This window comes from Macaca fascicularis, chromosome 2 (assembly GCF_037993035.2).
Source record: "Macaca fascicularis isolate 582-1 chromosome 2, T2T-MFA8v1.1".
Classification (NCBI taxonomy): Eukaryota; Metazoa; Chordata; class Mammalia; order Primates; family Cercopithecidae; genus Macaca; species Macaca fascicularis.
Genome location: NC_088376.1, coordinates 158,039,672 through 158,059,326, shown reverse-complemented (window position 1 = coordinate 158,059,326; position 19,655 = coordinate 158,039,672). Strand labels below are relative to the sequence as shown.

General features: G+C 45.8%; 1 protein-coding gene across 4 annotated transcripts in view; it reads right to left on the bottom strand.

The window, feature by feature from the left end:
* Positions 1-19,352, bottom strand: part of SLC12A8 (solute carrier family 12 member 8) — a 130,082-nt gene extending 110,730 nt beyond the window's left edge. For 3 of the 4 annotated variants that reach the window (XR_010584636.2, XM_005547929.5, XM_074033263.1), the window contains exons 1-2: positions 19,307-19,352; positions 17,949-18,043 (exon numbers count right to left, since the gene is read on the bottom strand). Coding sequence is in view for 2 of the 4 variants with exons in the window: in XM_005547929.5 (XP_005547986.3) it covers positions 17,949-17,999 (51 nt within the window). In the remaining 2 variants the exon portion in view is untranslated. Of the gene's footprint in view, positions 1-17,948; positions 18,047-19,306 lie in introns of those variants that run through there. The other variant, XM_074033264.1, reaches the window with a different exon arrangement.
* Positions 19,353-19,655: the final 303 nt, after the last annotated feature.

Here is a 19,655-nt window from a genome sequence, read left to right as displayed (position 1 = left end):
ACATTCGTGACGCCATTCAGACTTTAGCTAGTGCCCAGAGCTCGCCTCTCGGGAGAGGACTGGCTGGAGAACTCAAAGCGGCTCCCTTGCATCATGAGAGCTCTGGCTCTGTCCTGCGTGCTCTCCCGTTCTCTTCAGCTCCTGTTCTGACAGGCTGAGGGGCAGGGCCACAGTCTGCAGTACGGGCAGACATGCAACAGGAAGACAGAACGTCAGCTCCCCTCCACATACACACAAAGTACTGGATTCTCCTGAGTCTGCATCCCCAACTCCTTCCCCTAAGGCAGAAGGAAGGAACGCCTCACCCCAAAGAGGCCCTCCCGCGAAGTCCACGCTAAGATTCTCTGAGTGCCACCACCCAGTCATTTCTGTCGCCCAGGGGAGGAGGGGATGGAAGGGCTGGGGTGATGGTTGCTGAAGGTTAGGCCAGTTCTAGGCTCTCTTGTGAAACACCAGGAGAGAGGTCTGGTCCCAACCATGGGTTGCTCTCTTTAGGACCTAGTGTCCCAGATTTGAGCCCCAGTCATCAATTCCAGCATAACATGCATCCCATTCAACATCCTATTACATAGACATAATGGGCTGGGGAAATGGAATGTCCCCTATACTCAGCACTGGGTCTATTGTGAAGTAGAGATAGAGGATAAGGGAAATAAGAAAAGCAAGGGGCAAATCGGTCCCTCAGAAAGGGCAGCATAAAACATGCCTGAGGGCAAGAGTCCTCTCCTCCCTGAAGACCCTCAGCCTGGCAGGGCCAGCTTGACAGGTTCCAGCGGTGTGGCGACTTGGCGCCTGGCCCAGGATGATCCCTCCGCCATGCTCCTCCTTGCTAGGGTCTTCCTACCCAAGCACCCAGGACAAGAAGCCAGACTCCTGTCCGTCTAAGCCCGGGGGCCTGCGCCCCATGCTGGAAAAACCATGACTGCTTGGTGGGTGTTTTTAGTTCAGAAGGGGAAGTCGTTCTCCTGTGAATAATCTCCATACTTGAGCAAGGTGGGGGGCAGGTTGAGGGGGATAGGGGGTTGTCTAGAAAGGCGGGGAAGTTGCACCTGAGTGGGAAGTATCTCAATCCTGCATCCAGCAAGCAGAGCTGAGTAAGAGGCTGGAAAGTTCTGCCAGAGGCAGTGACATGAGCTCAGCCCCAGAGGCCTTTTGCCTCAGTCACCAGCTAAGTCTTCATGAACGCGTTTGAAATGTGAGATGACACCTTTTCTCCCTTCTGGGAGCTGGAGGAAAAGCAATCAGTTGAGAAATTCTGCTTCTGTCCATGCAGGTCAGGGGTAGGTCAAAGCAAGACCTGGCCTGCCCCTTTCTCTCCAAGTGCACCTGCAGAGACTGGTTCCACCTGGATTACACACACATGCAAACCAGCAGATGGCTTCCTCAAAGTTAATTATTGGATTATTAATTAAACATCAGAGAATATGCCCAAGCTGCTGCTGAACTGCAATCCAACGGGCAGACTGAGGAGCCTCATTCCTTTCCCCTGCCTCTGAACCGGCCCCATGTGCTGGACCACAGGGATTGAGAGCTGGGCCGGGCGCCAGCATGGCCGTGGGCTCCATGGGCTACAGCCCATATGTGCAGCTACATGCCTGCCTCAGGAGGGGTTTGTAAAGTTTAGATGAGATGATAGTTGTGAAAGCTTGTGTAAACACAAAACACAACAGAGGATTTTAAATACATACGAGGATTTCTTCAGGGAAGTTGGAAGGAAGACAAAGAGGTCTTTTGACTGCATTTGCTGTTTTCTCCTGCTAACTTGTCTTCACGTTTAAAGTGGAATCCTTGCTCTACAGCTCAGCCCTGAAAGCTGTGTCTCTAACCCCTGCCCAGCCCAGGCATTCTGAGTGAAAGAGAGCCCATCCCTTCTGTTCTGTAGTGGGAGTTCCAGAATGGACCTCCAGTGAGTGCTCTGCCACGCGACTGATGCTGGAAATGAAATGGCTCTGCAGCCAAGGAAGCAAGGATCCAGTTGGAGCCATCAAGGTCTTATTTCCCTGGATTAGGATCTGGGCAGCACCCTTGGTCTGTATAGATTTAGTCATTCCTAGGAATGTGAGATCTTCGTGGCTGTATTGGTCTCTTCTACCACCGAGCGGGTATGAAAGCTGTGGTCAAAATCTAGTCGTTCCCACAGACTCAATCTGTTTTTTTTTCTCCATACCTGTGCATCTTCACACTTGTTCAAGGCTGGGATTCTCACAAGCGCATGACCTGGTCACACATGGCTCAGCATCCGAGGTGGCAAGACCGTCAGACGCTGTGAAAACATTGATGCCGAAGTTCTGCCTCCCAGAACCACACAGCAGCCTCAGAACTCAGAGCCCAGAGATGAGCTCTGGACACCTGATGTCATCTGGCAAACAACAAAACGCCACAGCAGCCATGCCAAGGCCACCTAAACAAGGGCTTCCTCTGCCCTTCCCAACCTCCTTGGCAAAAGGGCAGAGCTTTTCCTGCTGGACTCGGGCTGCCGCAAGGAAGTCCACCTTGCGGAGCAACATAGACCCTAATGCCCCCTCCCCCTAGTAACAGGCGAACCACTGAAACATCAGCTGCAAAAAGGTTATTCTTCCAGGTGCTTCAGTGGATCAGCCAATATTCTATACATTTAAGAATTCGTATGGAGTGAGGAGACCCATCCATATAGTTAAAATTTTGGGAATCATGTTAATATTTTACATACTCAACATCAAATACAATTAAATCAACAAAGATGAGAGTTCAAAATCTAAATAGAATGCAAAGAGCTACAAATTATCCTAGCTGTATTTCCAATGAATGCCATAACCATACTTAAAGTGGAAAAAGAACTAACCGGAGTAACTTATGAACATAGTACTTTGACTATGTATCACAGTCTAAAATAAAAACAACTGCAATTAATATTAAAGGCCGGATCGAAAATGTGAGTATTTGTAGGAGTATGAATTACCAATTCTAAATCTGCTTTCTGTGAATTGTAAGCGAATAACAAAATATATTGAATAGGAGTGAAGTTTCTCATGGTTGGAGAAGGAATTCCAACTAAGGAAAGAAGAGAAGAATAACCCCCGTAGTGATGAATTGGAGACGTATTAGTATGAATTTATGGTTTTTAATATACAGAGACCCAGATAGATCAATGTACATATTTATATTTACATTCCTTCCCTCTGCCCACTTAAAGTGTCTATAAGGCCAGGCACAGTGGCTCACACCTGTAATCCCAGCACTTTGGGAGACAGAGGCTGGAGAATTGCTTGAGGCCAGGTGTTTAAGACCAGCCTGAGCAACATAGTGAGACCACACCGCTACAAAAAATAGAAAAATTAGCCAGGTGTGGTGGTGCGTGCCTGTAGTCCTAGCTACATAGGAGGCTGAGGCAAGAGGACTGCTTGAGCCTAGGAATTCAAGGTCACAGTGAGCTACAATCATGCTCCTGTACTCCAGCCGGGGCTGCAGAGGAGACCTTGTCTCAAACAAACAAACAAAAAAAAGTGACTATAAGCCAAGACATCCCAGTGGCAATGAACGTACCTAGCACCCAGATCTGATTTCTAAGAATGATAGATCTTTCTATCTATCTTAGAATGAAGGATTTCTAAGAATGATAGAATGATCTATCATTCTTCACTTTAAGGAGCCAGGGCTCCTTGCGGAAGTTACTAATTCAAGGCTAGGGCGGAGAACGTACAAAATGAGTCTGGAATATCTTGTGCCAGAAAGTAGGGAAGTGCTAAAAAGAAAAAAAATGACAAGGATGTGTCAAAAGGACACAAGAGCCCACTTGAAGGGGCTCCCACTAGCCAAATCTGGCACAATTTGGTCCTGAAAGTAAACAATAGCAATAGAATATTCAAGGAATAGAATAAGAATCTGAGTCCATATGGACATAAATAAATAAATTAACTGGTTTTTTTTTTTTTTTTTTTTTTTTTCTTTGAGACAGGGTCTTGCTCTGTCACTCAGGCTGGAGTACAGTGGTGTGATCATGGCTCACTGCAGCCTCAACTGCCTAGGCTGAAGCAATCCTCCCGCCTCAGCCTCCTGAGTATCTGGGATTACAGGCGTGTATCACCATGCCCAGCTAATTTTTTTATATGTTTTGTAGAGACAGAGTTTTGCACTGTTGCCCAGGCTGGTCTCAAAATCCTGGCTCAAGTGATCCTCCTGCCTCTGCCCCGCAAAGTGCTGGGATTACAGGTGTGAGCCACCCTACCTGGCCATGACTAATCATAATATATTTATTTCTGCTCATTGTCACTGAGTGGACCTGGAGGCTGAGGGCTGGAAGAGCAACTGGAATTGCTGTAGTCCCAAACATATCCCCTTTCATGTTGATGTGGCCCTGGCCAAGGTATCATTCCCGTGTGGCAGCAAGAAGAGAAAGCCCTTCCTTACAGTGACAAGCCAACTGATCCATATGGAAGGAATTAGGGGGTTAGAAAATCACCATTTTGCAGCCATCACAGCAATAGCCAGTTCTGCCAAGGATCATCAATGGATACTAATGCTAGTGAGTGAAGGATTAATGAGGAACAGGGTATTTCTATAGTCTCAAAGCATCCTTTACAAATTACTTATTAACTACAAAGAGAAATTAGTAACTTTAGAGTGGATTAACCTAGTGGACACCATCTTAAATAAATAGCCAAAGTTAACATCACCAACAACGGGACAAATGGAAATCACGTAGCTCCTACTATGATGTTCTGGGAAGAGCACGCCATCACTGCTGTGGTGTTCCTACCAAAAATAGAAAACCTAAATCTACCTGTGACAGATCATGCCCCAAACTGAGGGACATCACCCCCAGTTCTGCCTATAAAATACCAAAAAACAAAAATAAGAAAACCTGAGGACAGTCTACAAAATAACCAAAATGTGTTCTTAAAAAAAAAAAAAAAAAAAAAAAAGTCAAGGTCATAAAAGACAAAGAAAGGCCAAGGGACTGCTCCAGATTAAAAGAGACTAAAGAGATGATCACAACTGGCCAGGTGTGGTGGCTCACGCCTGTAATCCCAGCACTTTGGGAGGCTGAGGTGGGTGATCACCTGAGATCAGGAGTTCGAAACCAGCCTGGCCAATATGGTGAAACCCCATCTCTACTAAAAATACAAAAATTAGCTGAGTGTGATGGTGGATGTCTGTAATTACAGCTACTCAGGAGCCTGAGGCAGAAGCATCGCTTGAACCTGGGAAGCAGAGGTTGCAGTGAGCCAAGATCGCACCACTGAACTCCAGCCTGGGCGAGAAGAGTGAAACTCTGTCTCAAATAAAATAAAATAAAGAGAGAGAAATTATCACAACTAAGGGTCATGTATGATCCTGGATTGGATCCTGGAAGGAGGTCTGGCGGAGAAGCTAGGGGATGTTAGTGGGATAACTGGCAAAATTTTAATGTAGAGTTATGGATTAGAAAATAGGATTTTTTTTTTTTGTTGTTGAGATGGAGTCTCGCTCTGTCACCCAGGCTGGAGTGCAGTGGCATGATCTTGGTTCACTGCAAGCTCCGCCTCCCAAGTTCACGCCATTCTCTTGCCTCAGCGTCCCAAGTAGCTGGGACTACAGGCACATGCCACCACGCCTGGCTAATTTTTTGTATTTTTAGTAGAGACGGGGTTTCACTGTGTTAGCCAGGATGGTCTTGTGCTCCTGACCTCATGATCTGCCCGCCTCAGCCTCCCAAAGTGCTGGGATTACAGGCGTGAGCCGCCTCGGTCAGCCGACAATAGGATTTTTGAATGTTATATGTCCTGATCCTGAAACAGATATTGTGGTTAGGTAAAAGAAGATTCTTGTTCTTAGGAAATAGACTCTGAAGTATTCATGGATAAAAGGACATGATGTCTGCAAATCATTTTTATACGGTTTAGAGAAAATATATACATATGTATAGAGAGAATGGTCTAATGATAAAGCAAAAAGGCAAAGTGTTAACAAGTGGTCAATTCGAATCGACTGAGTCAAGAGTATGTGGGGTTTTTTATTGTATTATTACAACTTTTCTATAAATGTAAAATTTTGTCAAAATAAATAAATAGGTTGCAAAACATTATGAATGTATTTAATACCATTGAACTCTACACATAAAAATAGTTAAGATAGTAGGCCTGGGGCAGTGGCTCATGCCTGTAATTCCAACACTTTAGGAAGCCAAGGCAGGAGGGTCACTTGAAGCCAGGAGTTCGAGACCAGCCTGGGCAACATAATCAGAACCTTTCTGCAGAAGAGAAAAAACGCAGGTGTGGTGGCACATGCCTGTAGTCCCAGCTACTTGGGAGGCTGAGGTGGGAGGATTGCTTGAGCCCAGGAGTTCGAGGCTGCAGTGAACTATGCTCACGCCACTGCACTCCAGCCTGGGCAACAGAGCAAGACTTTGTCTCAAAAAATAAAATAAAATAAAATAAATTTTTATAACCAACTATAATAAACACAAAAATACAGTTACAGAAAAAAATGGTATAAACCTTGACAATGTAAAAATAATAAAGCAACTATTAAAAAATGGAAATGAAATGAGAGAAATGGAAGGAAGTGTATGTGTGCCAATGTCCTATATTTCATATGGGAAATAGGAAGTAAAATGATAACAAATTAGGAACCTAAGAAACTGAGGTATAAGGATATTATTTAAAGTTACAATGAGAAAAATTAGAAGACATGAAAACCAGAAGCCATTAGCAATGACTGCCACTGGGGAATGGAAGTGAAGGAAGAGGGAAAGAAGGCTTTTCGTTTCATGTCATGCGGTATTGTGTGAATCCTTCTCACTGCATGCATGTAGTACTTCTATGATAAAAACCCTAGACCATGCACAGTGGCTCACACCAGGAATCCCAGCACTTTGGGAGGCCCAGGCAGGTGGATCACTTGAGTCCAGGAGTTTGAGAACAGCCTGGGCAACATGGCGAAACCCCGTCTCTACTAAAAATACAAAAAAATAAGCTAGGCATGGTGGTGTGCCCTTGCGGTCCTAGCTATTCAGGAGGCTGAGGTGGGAGGATCATCTGAGCCTGGGAGGTTAAGGCTCCAGTGAGCCACGATCGTGCCACTGGACTCCAGCTGGGAACAGAAAGAGGCTCTGTCTCAAAGAAAAACAACAACAACAACTAACTTATTTTATATTTAAAGAAAAAATTACCACATTATTAGAAATATTTTTAAACCAGAATGGGTTTTTTGGCTGACCTAGCATTAGGGATACCATTTATGGCTATATGTCATTTCATTCAGTGGATGAATTCACCAAAAGATTCCTGTAATTTCAATCACATTTTAAAATGTATTGAATGAATGGAATACTTAAAGATGGTGAATCCTTTTGTAAAATCAATGCCTACCTCAACATTTTTTGTGTATCTTTAAGTTTTTAAATTTGTTTTTGCTTTGTGTTATTCGTTACTAATAACTACCTAAAATTAAAAAGGAAAGTGACTCAAAATGAGTCATGGCTTTTTGTTTTAAGTTAAATTCTGTGAATGCAGAGACTCATGGCAGAGCAGGAACGCAACTATTTTTGGCTTAGTGAGGGTTGCTCGGCCACCATTGCCTCAAGTTAATCAGTAAGCCCCTAAAGCCTGTAACCAGGGACAGTGATGTTATTTACAGGATATCTGCAGATTGGGAAAAGAACATGCTAGAATTTTTACACAGGTGAGTGATTTTTACCACACTACCCTTTTTTTTTTCTTTCTGGCTGTTCATGTGGGGAAGAAGACATTCACACAGCAAATCAAAAACAGGCTGGACACAGTGGCTCACACTTGTAATCCCAGTGCTTTCAGAGGCTGAGGCGGGAATATCACTTGAGGCCAGGCAAGGAGTTCATCACCAGCCTGGGAAACATAGTGAGACCCCATCTCTACAACAATTTAAAAATTTGCCAGACATGGTGGCACGTGCTGTGGTCCTAGCTACTTGGGAGGTTGAGACGAGAGGATCCCTTGAGTCCCAGGAGTTTAAGTCTGCAGCGAGCTATGATCACATCACTGCACCCCAGCCTGGGTAACAGAGTGACACCCTGTCTCTAAAAACAAAACAACACAAAACAAAGGGAATGTAAATAAGACCTTTCTTCCAAGCAGTGGTAAATGTTAAAGCATTATTGTATTAGAAATGCATCAAAGCTGGGTGGATGGCTGATACCTGTAATCTCAGTACTTTGGGAGGCCCGTGGGAGGATTGCTTGAGCCCAAGAGTTCGAGACCAGCCTGGGCAAAATGGCAAAACCCTGCCTCTACAAAATATTTTTAAAATAGCCAGGCATGGTGGCATGCACCTGTGGGCCCAGCTACTCAGACCCAGGAGGTCGAGGCTGCAGTAAGCCATGATTGAAAAAAATAATAAGAAGAAGAAGCATCAAAGCTAGGTACTACCTCTAAAGACTTTTCATGTCAAGCACACCCACCCTTTGATTAAGGTGTTAAAATTCAGAAAGAAACAATTTAGGAATTCGATTATACTTGATAATTATTGAAGAGCAAAAAGAGATACTGAATTGAATTATACTGAAGTATGTGTATTTCTTTTTAATTTAATTTTATTTTTTTGAGATGGAGTCTCACTCTGTCACCCAGGCTGGAGTGCAGTTGTTTGATCTCAGCTCACTGCAATCTCCACCTCCCGGGTTCAAGTGATTCTCCCACCTCAGCCTCCTGAGTAGCTGGGATTACAGGCAGCCGCCACCACACCGGGTTAAATTTTTTTTGTATTTTTGTAGAGACGGGGTTTCACCATGGTGGCCAGGCTAATTTTGAACTCCTGACTTCAGGTGGTCTGCTTGCCTCGGCCTCCCAAAGTGCTGGGATTACAGGCGTGAGCCACCGTGCCCAGCCATATGCATATTTCTCTTTATCCTACTACAATTAATTGATAATGTTCTAGGAATACAGAACTGTCTAATGTTTTAACTGTTATTCTGAAGAGAGATATTTTGGTCAGAGAAAGTATAAAATGAATGAAAAAGTAAGCTAAAACTCAGTTACTCTCCCCTACAGGAAGCTAGGGTGTTCAATGAGGCCAGGCGGCCAGAGTAAAAGCACCACCTAATGGCACCTTATTCAAATTACAAGAATAGTACTTCAGAGGCATTACCATAGCATCTAGGTGTTCCTTGCAAAGCCCAGAAGATTAAATGATGGCTAATGCAGTATTTTGTCTATATCTGACTATGGATGAAATTTACCTTAAGGCAGTGAGAAGGTTTGAAGTTACCTAATCCCTCTATTAATAGCTAGGCAGAATGTATTAACCATGTTTTGTTTTGTTTTTTTAATCTGTATCTAATGATGTTATGACAACTTAAAAATCTTGCTGACCAAGGACATGAAAAACCTCTACAATGAGAACTACAAAACACTGATGAAATAGAGGACACAAACAAATGGAAAGACATCCCATGCTTAGAATTATTAATGAGAAGAATTACTGTTGTTAAAATGACCATACTATGCAAAGCAATCTACAGAGTCAATACAATCCCTATCAAAATACCAATGACATTCTTCACATAAATAGAAAAAAAAAAAAAAAAAACCCTAGAATTTGTATGGAACAACAACAAAAAAGAGCCAGAATAGGCAAAGTCATCCTGAGCAAAAAGAACAAAGCTGAAAGCATCACACCACCCAACTTCAAAATATACTACAAAGCCATGGTAACCAAAACAGCATGGTATTGGTATAGAAGCAGACACATAGACCAAAGGAGCAGAATAGAGAATCTGGAAATAAATCCACATATTTACAGCCAACTGATTTTCAACAAAGATGCCAAGGACATACATTGGGGAAAGGACACCCTCTTCAATAAATGGTATTAGGAAAACTGTATATCCACATGCAGAAGAACGAAACTAGACCCCCATCTCTCGACCTATACAAAAAGCAACACAAAATGGATTAAAGACATAAACGTAACATCCAAACTATAAAACTACTAGAAGAAAACATAGGGGGCATGCTTTGGGACATTGGTCTGGGAAAAGGTTTTATGGCTAAGATTTCAAAAGCACAGGCAACAAAAACAAAAACAGACAAATGGGATCATATTGATCTAAAAAATTTCTGTACAGCAAAGGAAACAGTAAATAGAGTGAAAAGACAACCTGTAGAATGGGATAAAATATTTTCAAGATATTCATGCAACAAGGGACTAATATCCAGAACATATAAGGAACTCAAACAACTCAACAGCATAAAATGACTAATCCCATTAAAAAGTGATCAAAACATCTAAATAGACATTCCTCAAAAGAAGACATACAGGCCGGGCGCGGTGGCTCAAGCCTGTAATCCCAGCACTTTGGGAGGCCCAGACGGGCGGATCACAAGGTCAGGAGATCGAGACCAGCCTGGCTAATAAGGTGAAACCCCGTCTCTACTAAAAAATACAAAAAACTAGCCGGGTGAGGTGGCGGGCGCCTGTAGTCCCAGCTACTCGGGAGGCTGAGGCAGGAGAATGGCATAGACCCGGGAGGCGGAGCTTGCAGTGAGCTGAGATGCGGCCACTGCGCTCCAGCCTGGGCGACAGAGCGAGACTCCGTCTCAAAAAAAAAAAAAAAAAAAAAAAAAGAAGACATACAAATAGCCAACAGGCATATGAAAAAATGCTCAACAGCACTAATTATCAGGGAAATGCAAATCAAAAACACAATGAGATACCACCTCACACCTGTTAGAATGACTATTACCCAAAAAATGTAAGATAACAAGTGTTTGTGAGGCTTCGGAGAAAAGGAAACCCTTGTGCACTGTTGGTGAAAATGTAAATTATTACAGGCATTATAAAAAACAATATGGAAGCTCCTTAAAAATTAAAAATAGAACTACCATATGATCCAGCAATCCCACTGTATATACTTATCCAAAGAAAAGGAAATGAGTATATCAAAGGGATGCCTGCACCCCCATGATTATTGCAGCCCTATTCACAATAGCAAAAGGAGTCAACCTAAGTGTCCATCAAAAGATGAATGGACAAAGAAAATATGGTAAATGTATACAATGGAAAACTATTTAGCCATAAAAACGAATGAAATCCCATCATGTCAGCAACATGGATGGAACTGGAGGTCATTAGGTTAAGTGAAATAAACCAGGAACAGAAAGACAGATATCACATGTTCTCACTCATATGTGGAAGCTAAAACAGTTGACTTCATGGAGGTCAATAGTAGAATGATGGTTATCCGAGGGTGGGAAGGGGATTGGGGGATAAAGAGAGGTTGGTTAATGGGTACAACTGTATAGTTAGATAAAAAGAGTAAGTTATAGTGTTCTATAACACAGTAAGGTAACTATAGTTAACAGTAACTTATTGTATATTTCAAAACAGGAGGAGTAGATTTGAAATGCTCCTAAAACAAAGAAATGATCAATGTTTGAGGCAATGGATACCCCAATTACCCTGATTTGATCATTACACATTGTATATATGTACCAAAATATCACATGTACCCCATAAATATGTATAATTATTATATATCAACTTCAAAATGTTTTAAAATCTTGCTGGCCTAGGAAAGACTGACCCTCCCAGACCTAGCCAATTCTCAGAGATAGCAAAAGGCTTAGCCATGAACATACCTTTCTTAAGCAAAATAACCAATGCTGAGTCTATACCTCCAAAAACCACCTCCTCATCTAACTCACATACCACACCAAGATTTCTCCTGATCCAAATCATTCCAGAGCCACGCATCTGGCAACCAGAGGCCACCCCTACAACCCAGAGCCCACTAGAATTGTTCAAACTGCCAATCCTAAGCTGTTCACCGTGCCCTGCCTTTCCTCTCCTGAAAAAAACCCAATAAAGGCTTTGGGCTGGGCATTCCCCTCACTCCTGTCTTCAGCCCCCTGAGCATCCCTAGTGCTTCCCCTGTGGCCCTGCGTGGCATAGTGTATTCTCTTTTCTCAAGCAAGGTAAGTAATAAAAATCTTCTTTCAGTGACATTGACCTCTCCATGTTCTCACCTCTGTAAGTTAAAAGCCTGCAGGTACAAATGAGTCACAGAACCCTGCCTAACTCATTTCAGTGAAGAACACTGTCACTCCAGTTTCTAGGTAGGACACTTTTATCCAGAAAATGTCCCCACTCTATTTTTTACAAATATGCAGCATTTGGGGCCCAGTTGTCATTTTCAGGCAAAGTAACCAACGGGGCTATAAAATGGAAAGGGGGAAAGACAGAGGAGAAAGAGAGGAAAGGATGTCAGTGTGCACATGAAATACTTGTGCCGCATCTCAATCCTGAGAACAGGATCTGCCATTTCTCTCCAACTCCAGGAGCATTAGCCTCTTGTCTTCTGCTGCCTGTAAAGCTGCTTCTGTCCCTTGGCCAGAGGTGGTTTTATGGTGAAGCTAACAGCTTAAGCCTCAGGACGCATCACTTGGCATTTGGTCCCTTCCAAAGATTATGCCAAATTTTCTATTTGCAATTTGTATCCTTTCTACTAAAGAGAGTCCATAAAAATGGTATGAGCTTCATGCCCTACAAAACCTGGGATAGTGAGGGGGTCATGGCCCTAGGAATCCCAGAAGCGAGTCCTGCTCTTCCACCCAACCATTTGGGACCCAGTGTCCTCATCTTAAAAAGAGGGGCTTCAAGAGATAGAAATATGTTTAAAGAAGAAAAAGAGGGGCTAACAAGACCGTCTTGTCTGAAGTTCCCTTTTCCTTCCTCCTCAGCTGCATTCATTTCTCTACATCTACTAATAAAGCAATATGCTATTACCTGGCATGTGGCTACCGAGGCTCACTTTGCATAATGGCTTTTTAAAGATGTTTAAAAAGCCCTGAAAAATGCATCGTAAAAATAAAAGTCAGTTCTTAACCATACACTGGCTAATGAACACTCAGAAAATAAGAGCTAAGCTTTTGTAATGAAGCCTGACACCCATACTCAAAATTGGGTGTGTCAGGGTCAACTCAGGGCTATGCTCTGGGGCCAGTAGCCTTGCTTCTAATCTGGTTCTGCCACTGTTTGTGTGTGGCTCTGGGCAAGTCATTCAACATTTGTGTCCTCCTGGACCCACTACTGCTGGAACTCAAGTTTCTGGGCTTGCTTCTTGACACGGCAAGCAAAGGGACTAGGCCAGAGGATCTCTGAGGACTCCTCTGTGTCTTGATTGTTTGGTTCTGTTTCTATCTGCCTCTCTTGCCGGTGCCACCTCCCTATTCACCATTGCCCCAAAACTTGACCAGACTCTATCTTACCACGTCAAGCTAACTCGGGTAAGCCATCTAATTAAAGAGGAAAAGACAGAGAAAAAGTGTGTATTAGTCCGTACTTGCATTGCTATAAAGAAATACCTGAGACTGGTAATTTATCAAGAAAAGAGGTTGAATTGGCTCATGGTTCCACAGGCTGTACAGGAAGCATAGCAGCTTCTGCTTCCAGGGAGGCCTCAGGAAACTTTCAATCATGGTGGAAGGCAAAGGGGAGGCAGGCATCTTACACGGCCAGAGCAGGAGCAAGAGGTCCTGGGAGGTGCTGCACACTTTTAAACAACCAGATTTCATGAGAACTCACTCATTATCGGAACAGCATCGAGGGAATGGTGCTAAACCATTCATGAGAAACCACCCCCAGGATCCTATCACCTCCCACCAGGCCCTACCTCCAACACTAGGGATTACAATGAAACATAAGATTTGGTGAGGACACAGATCCAAACCATGAGACAGCAAGGGAGGAGAGGACACAGAAGGGAAAGAGCTGGGACGCTGCACAAGAAGACAGGGAGCAGAGTCAGAACCCAGGCAGGCCTCAGCGACCTGGAAACTCCTCCTCCTGCGCTGGGGCCAGACACCATGGTCCTGATGGGGAGCCTACTCCCACGGCCGGCAGCGGGTTTTTTCCTAGAACAATTAGCCAGACTTTGGCCTGCAGACCTCCTTGAAAAGGGTCCACATGGACCCACTAGTGCCACACTTCAAGTCTCTGTGGTAAAGCAGAATGCAGAAGAAAGAGCATGAATCTGGTATACTAGGTAAACTGGCTTTTGGTGACTTATTCTCAGGCCAGCTTCCCTTTTAAGTTGCTATTGAGACTCTCCAACCCTGAGAGAAGGAAGACAAAAGCCTCAGTCTAGCTGCAGGCACTTCTTGTTCCATAAGAACTAGGAGATTGCTGTTGTTTTGTGTTTGTTTTAATATCTCCAGCAGGAGCTGGAGATTCTGGCAAGAACTGTCATTCAATAAACACCTGGTAAATGAAACCGAGTTTTCTCCCTATTCCTGACGCTAAGAGCATGAGATTCTGCTGGACTTCAGACCTCCACACAGCTTGTCAGCTTGCCATCTGTTTTTGTCTCAGGCTACCTGCTTTCTCCTGCCAACTCAGTCTTCCTGAAACAACCAGATTGCAACAGTTCTCTCTGTCCAGTACCTGGCAGAGACAAGCACCCAATCATGGCTCGTTAGCCTTCCGTTCACCTCCCTCTGCACCGGCTGTTTCTTTCTTAGTTTTTAAGCCCCAGGTTTCACAGCCTACTCCGCTGGGTTTCCGTGTGCAATCGGCTTCATCCAATCATCAAACGAGCATTTTACTTAGTGCTTGTCATGTGAGAGGCACTGGCCCAGACCCTTCCACATATGGCATCTCCTTTAATCTCATAAAAACCCTGAGAATCAGGTCCACTGACCCCATCACATAGTTGTGGAAATAGACTGGGAACCCGTGGGTAATTTGCCCAAGGGCCCAGCCTATCCAGCAGCATGGTCAGAATGGGAAACCCAGAACCCAGGTTTGAGTCTACCACCAAAGCACACAAAGTGCCTCCGGACAGAGGCCCCTGGAACAAGACTTGGCCTGCCAGCAGCTCGGTGGGTCTCCAAACACACACTCATATTCCCAAACCACTCCAGACTCACCCAGGCCTAGAAAGCACCCACCATCCTCAATAGACTGCCCACCCAGCAGGTTGTCCAGAACAATGTCCCACATTCTAGTGTTGGTTCAAGGTATGATTCTGGGTTTGAGACTTCTGCCTTAGGTCTTCCGTCTGACTCAGCTGTGCTGAGTCATGCATTTATTTGCCAATGGATTCTTCTGCTTATTTATACCAGTACCCCCTGGATTAAATACATACTCCCCACCTTAGTTTTATTATTAGCCATTTATATAACATAAGCTGAATGCTGACCAGGAACCAAGCACTATACCAAATATTTATGCAAATTATCTCTTTTAATTGTCTTCAATCTCTACAGTAGTTTCAATCACCGGGCAGTCATTTTGTAGGTGAGGAAATGGAGGCTTAGTGAGGTTACAAAACTTGTTCAAGGTCACAAAGCATTAGAGCCAGGACTTGACCCAGGTAGCACATGCCCCCTCGACCACCACACCATTAACATTCAGATCTACAGCTCCTTCCTAGCTGGTTCACTTATTACTGACCAGTCTACACACACACACACACACACACACACACACACACACACACAGAGAGAGAGAGAGAGAGAGAGAGAGAGAGAGAGAGAGAGAGAGACAGAGACAGAGCTACCCTATCTGGTCCTAAAATGATTAAAGCAAACCAAGAGTTAATTCATTCGCCCTCCACCTAACTTCCAAGTGTCCCCACCCTTGCCAAACTTCCTGTGAGCTACTTTCTAATCACCGTGACCAAGAGAAGAGCAGGTCAAGACTGAAGGTGGCATGACACTCACTAGCCTGTCTTCCCACTGGGCACTGCCTCCTCATCTTGTGTTCTGCAGGCCCCAAATCTCCTAGCAGAATTTCTGATCCCCAAGACTGGAATACAATTTTTCAAAGGTTCACAGGAAATTTCTTGAGGGTCAGCCACTCCTAGAGTTCAGCTTCCAGCATGTTAGCCACCTAACCTACTCTGTTCCCCCGCAGAGGTCCTTGATTTACCATCTGGGTGGCTTTCCTTATACCATTTGGAGCAGGAGGCACATAGCAAAAAGGATGAAAGCTTGGGACTTGGCATCAAACGTCCCTGGCTTTACAGTGCTACAGTTCTTCTTCTGTCAAACCAAAATAATCATATCAACTTCAGAATGTTATAGTGGAGATAAATGAGGTAATGCATATTAAGTGCTCAGTATACAGTAAGTGCCCACTAATTGGTAGCTATTATCATTTTCTCACCCTCCCACCTGGAATATGCTTCCCAAGTCCACCATATGTTCCACTTCCACCATTACTTTAAGACTTAATGCAAATGGCAGCTCACCCAATTCCTAGCCAGGTGAGTTCAGTTCAGTAGAAGCAACACTGATGCAGCATCTTCTACGCACAACCCACCACGCCAGGTATTGGGGATACAGAAATAAATAAGACATGCCCTTGAATTTCAGTTCACAGCCTTAAGGGAGACAGAAAAGAAACAGCCCATTTCAATGCTACCTAGTAAGTGCAGTGACACAGGATGCTGTGGAGCAGGAGGGGTGAGTTAACCGCCACGGAGGGCCCTGGGGGCCAAGATGAGGAGTCTGAGCTGAATTCTGAAGACAGTGAGAAGCTATTGAAGGAATTTAAGCAGAGGGGTCAAATGTACAGATGTATGCTTCATAAAAGAATCGCTTTAGTAGCAATGTGGAAAAAGAAGTTAAGAGAGTATGAATCATCCAATCAAGAAATGGTATCCTTAACAAGACAGTGCAGGGGAAGGAGAGAGAAAGAAAGGATGGATTTCTAGATCATGAACACTGAAGGCCTTAAAATTGGGCATTGGGCAGTGTCCAATCCTTCTATGTTTAGATATTAAGAGAGAAGGAGGCAACACAGAGGTCACTGTATCCATTACATTTTAGAAATCAACTCTCTCAGGGCACTGAGGACAATTTAACTTGCATTGTAGTTTTCTGTTGTTTGTTCATGTGGTCAATCAACTAACGTTTACTGTCCACTTAAGTACCAGGTCCTACCTTGGGTGAAGGTTTCAATGACAAATTGTCGATAAGAAGCATCAGCAAAGATCAAGGGAAAGATATAAGCCTTGGGGAATGGTGTGGTTTGGCTGGAAGGTGTGGCAGGAAGAAGACGACGTGGGGAACCCAACTTGAGACTCAGGCGGGGTCAGACTGTGTAGGGCTGAGGCTGGAGAGTTTGAGCCCTGAGTGGTGCACATGAGGAGACACCAAAGGTTTTTAACAGGGGAGAGAGGAACAGATGCTCTCACAGGGGAGAGCCCAGAATGTCTTATTTGTCTCCTTTGGGAATTCCTGGGGCCTCACGTTTTCCATCTGGGTTTCTGTTTCATGTTGGTTCTCTCCCCACTGGTGGGGCTTGTTCCCCTGTTATAAGGCTGGGAAACCCTCCTGCCCCTCTCTAGAAAGCAGGGCAGAAGCCCAAGAGATAGTGGAAAAATTCATGTTGAGTGATCATGGATGGCAAAGACCCTGGGTGCATGTAGTTTCTGGATAAACACCTTAGTATGGTGTATTAGTATTATTATTATTATTTCTTCAGGGACCAGTTCTCTGTTTCTGGGGAGAGCCACTTCAATTCCATATCTACAGAATGCATATTTGCTATAACTAATGATCAGCAGGAAGAAGATAAAGGAAAAAAAAAACAAACAAACAGCAAACACTAGGGCATCCAGAAATCCTTTTGGCTTCAGAACATAAGAGTTTTTTTCAGAAATAAATTTACCTTCTTACATTGGTTTGATCCAGAATTAAAATGAGTTCATATTATGTGAGTCCTCACTGTGACTGTCCATGGAAGGCGTCTCAGGATGGGGTTTGGAGTTGTGCGAGATCTCAGGATTCAAAATCCACCACAGATAATGCCAAAAGTTTTCTGTACATCAACAGTTAATAACGGCTATAATATTTTGGCTATATTTTCTCATTAAACTGGATGACCAAAAAAGACTTTGGAGTTAATTACGTCTAAAGAGTGCACTGTAATGTTTGCATCCAGCCCACCCTCTGGGGATCCCGGTGCTCACAGGCCTCCATCACAGACCCAGCACATCCGGAGCCTACCTGCTGGGCTGCCTCGTGGAAGAGCTCCTGCACCTGGGACATCTGGGTCATTCTCCAGCAAACGGGATCCTGGTGATCTGGACAGGGAGACTGCTCTGGAAGGTAACAGCATCCTTGGTCAGGCTGGCTCCTCCTCTCCTCTGCTCTTGTTGTCCATCCTTTCCCTCTACTAGAATTGTTCAAACTACCAGGCGAGGCCCTGGCCGGGGAAGAAGCCTTGTCTGCCTCATCTGAAAACTTGGCCGGGTTACCTTTTTGGTACCCAAGTAGATCCTGCTGGTCCTTCAGAGCCCACCTGTGCTCAAGCGTTGCTGCCCTAAAGCCTCAGGCACTCCCAGCTCTCTCCTTCTTCCCTGAGCTCCTTAAATATGTGAGGGTCACAGCCCAGCTGCCCAGCCTTGAGGACACAGAGTCACACTCCTCTCCTGCCCTCAGGTGCCTCGTGAACCCCTCTCTCCAGGCGGAGGGCACCATGACTCACTAGACCTGGCTGCAGGTGGTAAGTGAATGTAGCTGAGCAGAGGGGAGAGCGGCCATGAGGAGGCTGTCTTGGGGCCCTTCTGGAGCAGGGCCAGAGAAGGGTAGGGGAGTGAAGAGGGTGGGTGAGAAAAGGCTGGACAGGACTAGGGCAGCTCCTCAGTCCACCCCCAGGCACCCACCCCTTCGTGCTGGACCTGGCTTTCCTTGAGGGGAGGGGGGAGTTTGTACCCCTGATCTGTGTGGCCCTTCTCCCCAGCACAGTGCTGCAAGGTAGACGGGGCTCAGGACCTTTTGGAAGAAGGAGGAAGGGGTAGGACGAGAGCAAGAGGGAAGGGTAGAGCTGGTCATCCTGGGAAGAAGGCGACTAAGGACAGCAGCCAGCGCTGGCGAGGAAGGAAGGCGCCCGGGCACTGAGAGTGGAGGGTTGGGGGAACAGGGTTAGCCCAGTGGGAAGCTGGGAAGGCTGGGGGACTTCGTAGACTGCAGTCCTGCCAAAAGCCGCGTGACAGGTAAAGGTAAGGGGCCAGAGCACCCGCGTGACCCCGGCTGCCCGCGCCGCACAGAGCAAGGGACCCCAAGCTTCCACCCGCCCTTCCCGCCGCCCCGCAGAGCCCGCTCCTCCGCGGAGCCCCCACCCTCACGTCTGGGCCGCGCTGGGACCCGGACCCCTTGGTACCCCACGCAGACGCGAACCCCCACCCCGAGTACTGGGGCCACGCCCGTGTGCCGGCGCGCGGGTGACCGGCGGTAGGGGAGAATCCACCTGGGCGGGGAGGTGGGGGCAAAGGTGACCCCAGACCTGGCTCCCAACTGCGGGCCGGGGAGAGGAACTGTCCCGAGACCACCCTCTCCACCCCCCACAGCCCTTCCGCCCTCACCTGCTCCCGGGACAGCCAGCTCCCAGCGCCGGGCCGCCCGGTCCCCGCCCCGCCCCGCCGCCACGTGGCTGCCCCGGCTCGGCTGCACGGGTCCCAGCTGTCCTGTCCCGGCGGGGGCACCCCTGCCACGCCAGCACCGGGAGTCTCGGGCCCAGGTGGAGAGGCGGCGGTGCAGAGGCTTTCCCTCCGCAAGGGTCGGGCCTTCGCGCCTAACTGGACAAGAACTTTCACCTGGGCAGGGGCAGGGCTGGGAGAAAACAGGGAGTAGGGACGGCAAGCCCACAGGCTCAACGTGACCAACCACTGCCGCTCCCCCCTCGACAGTGCCACCAGCGGAGGTGCCCAGCCC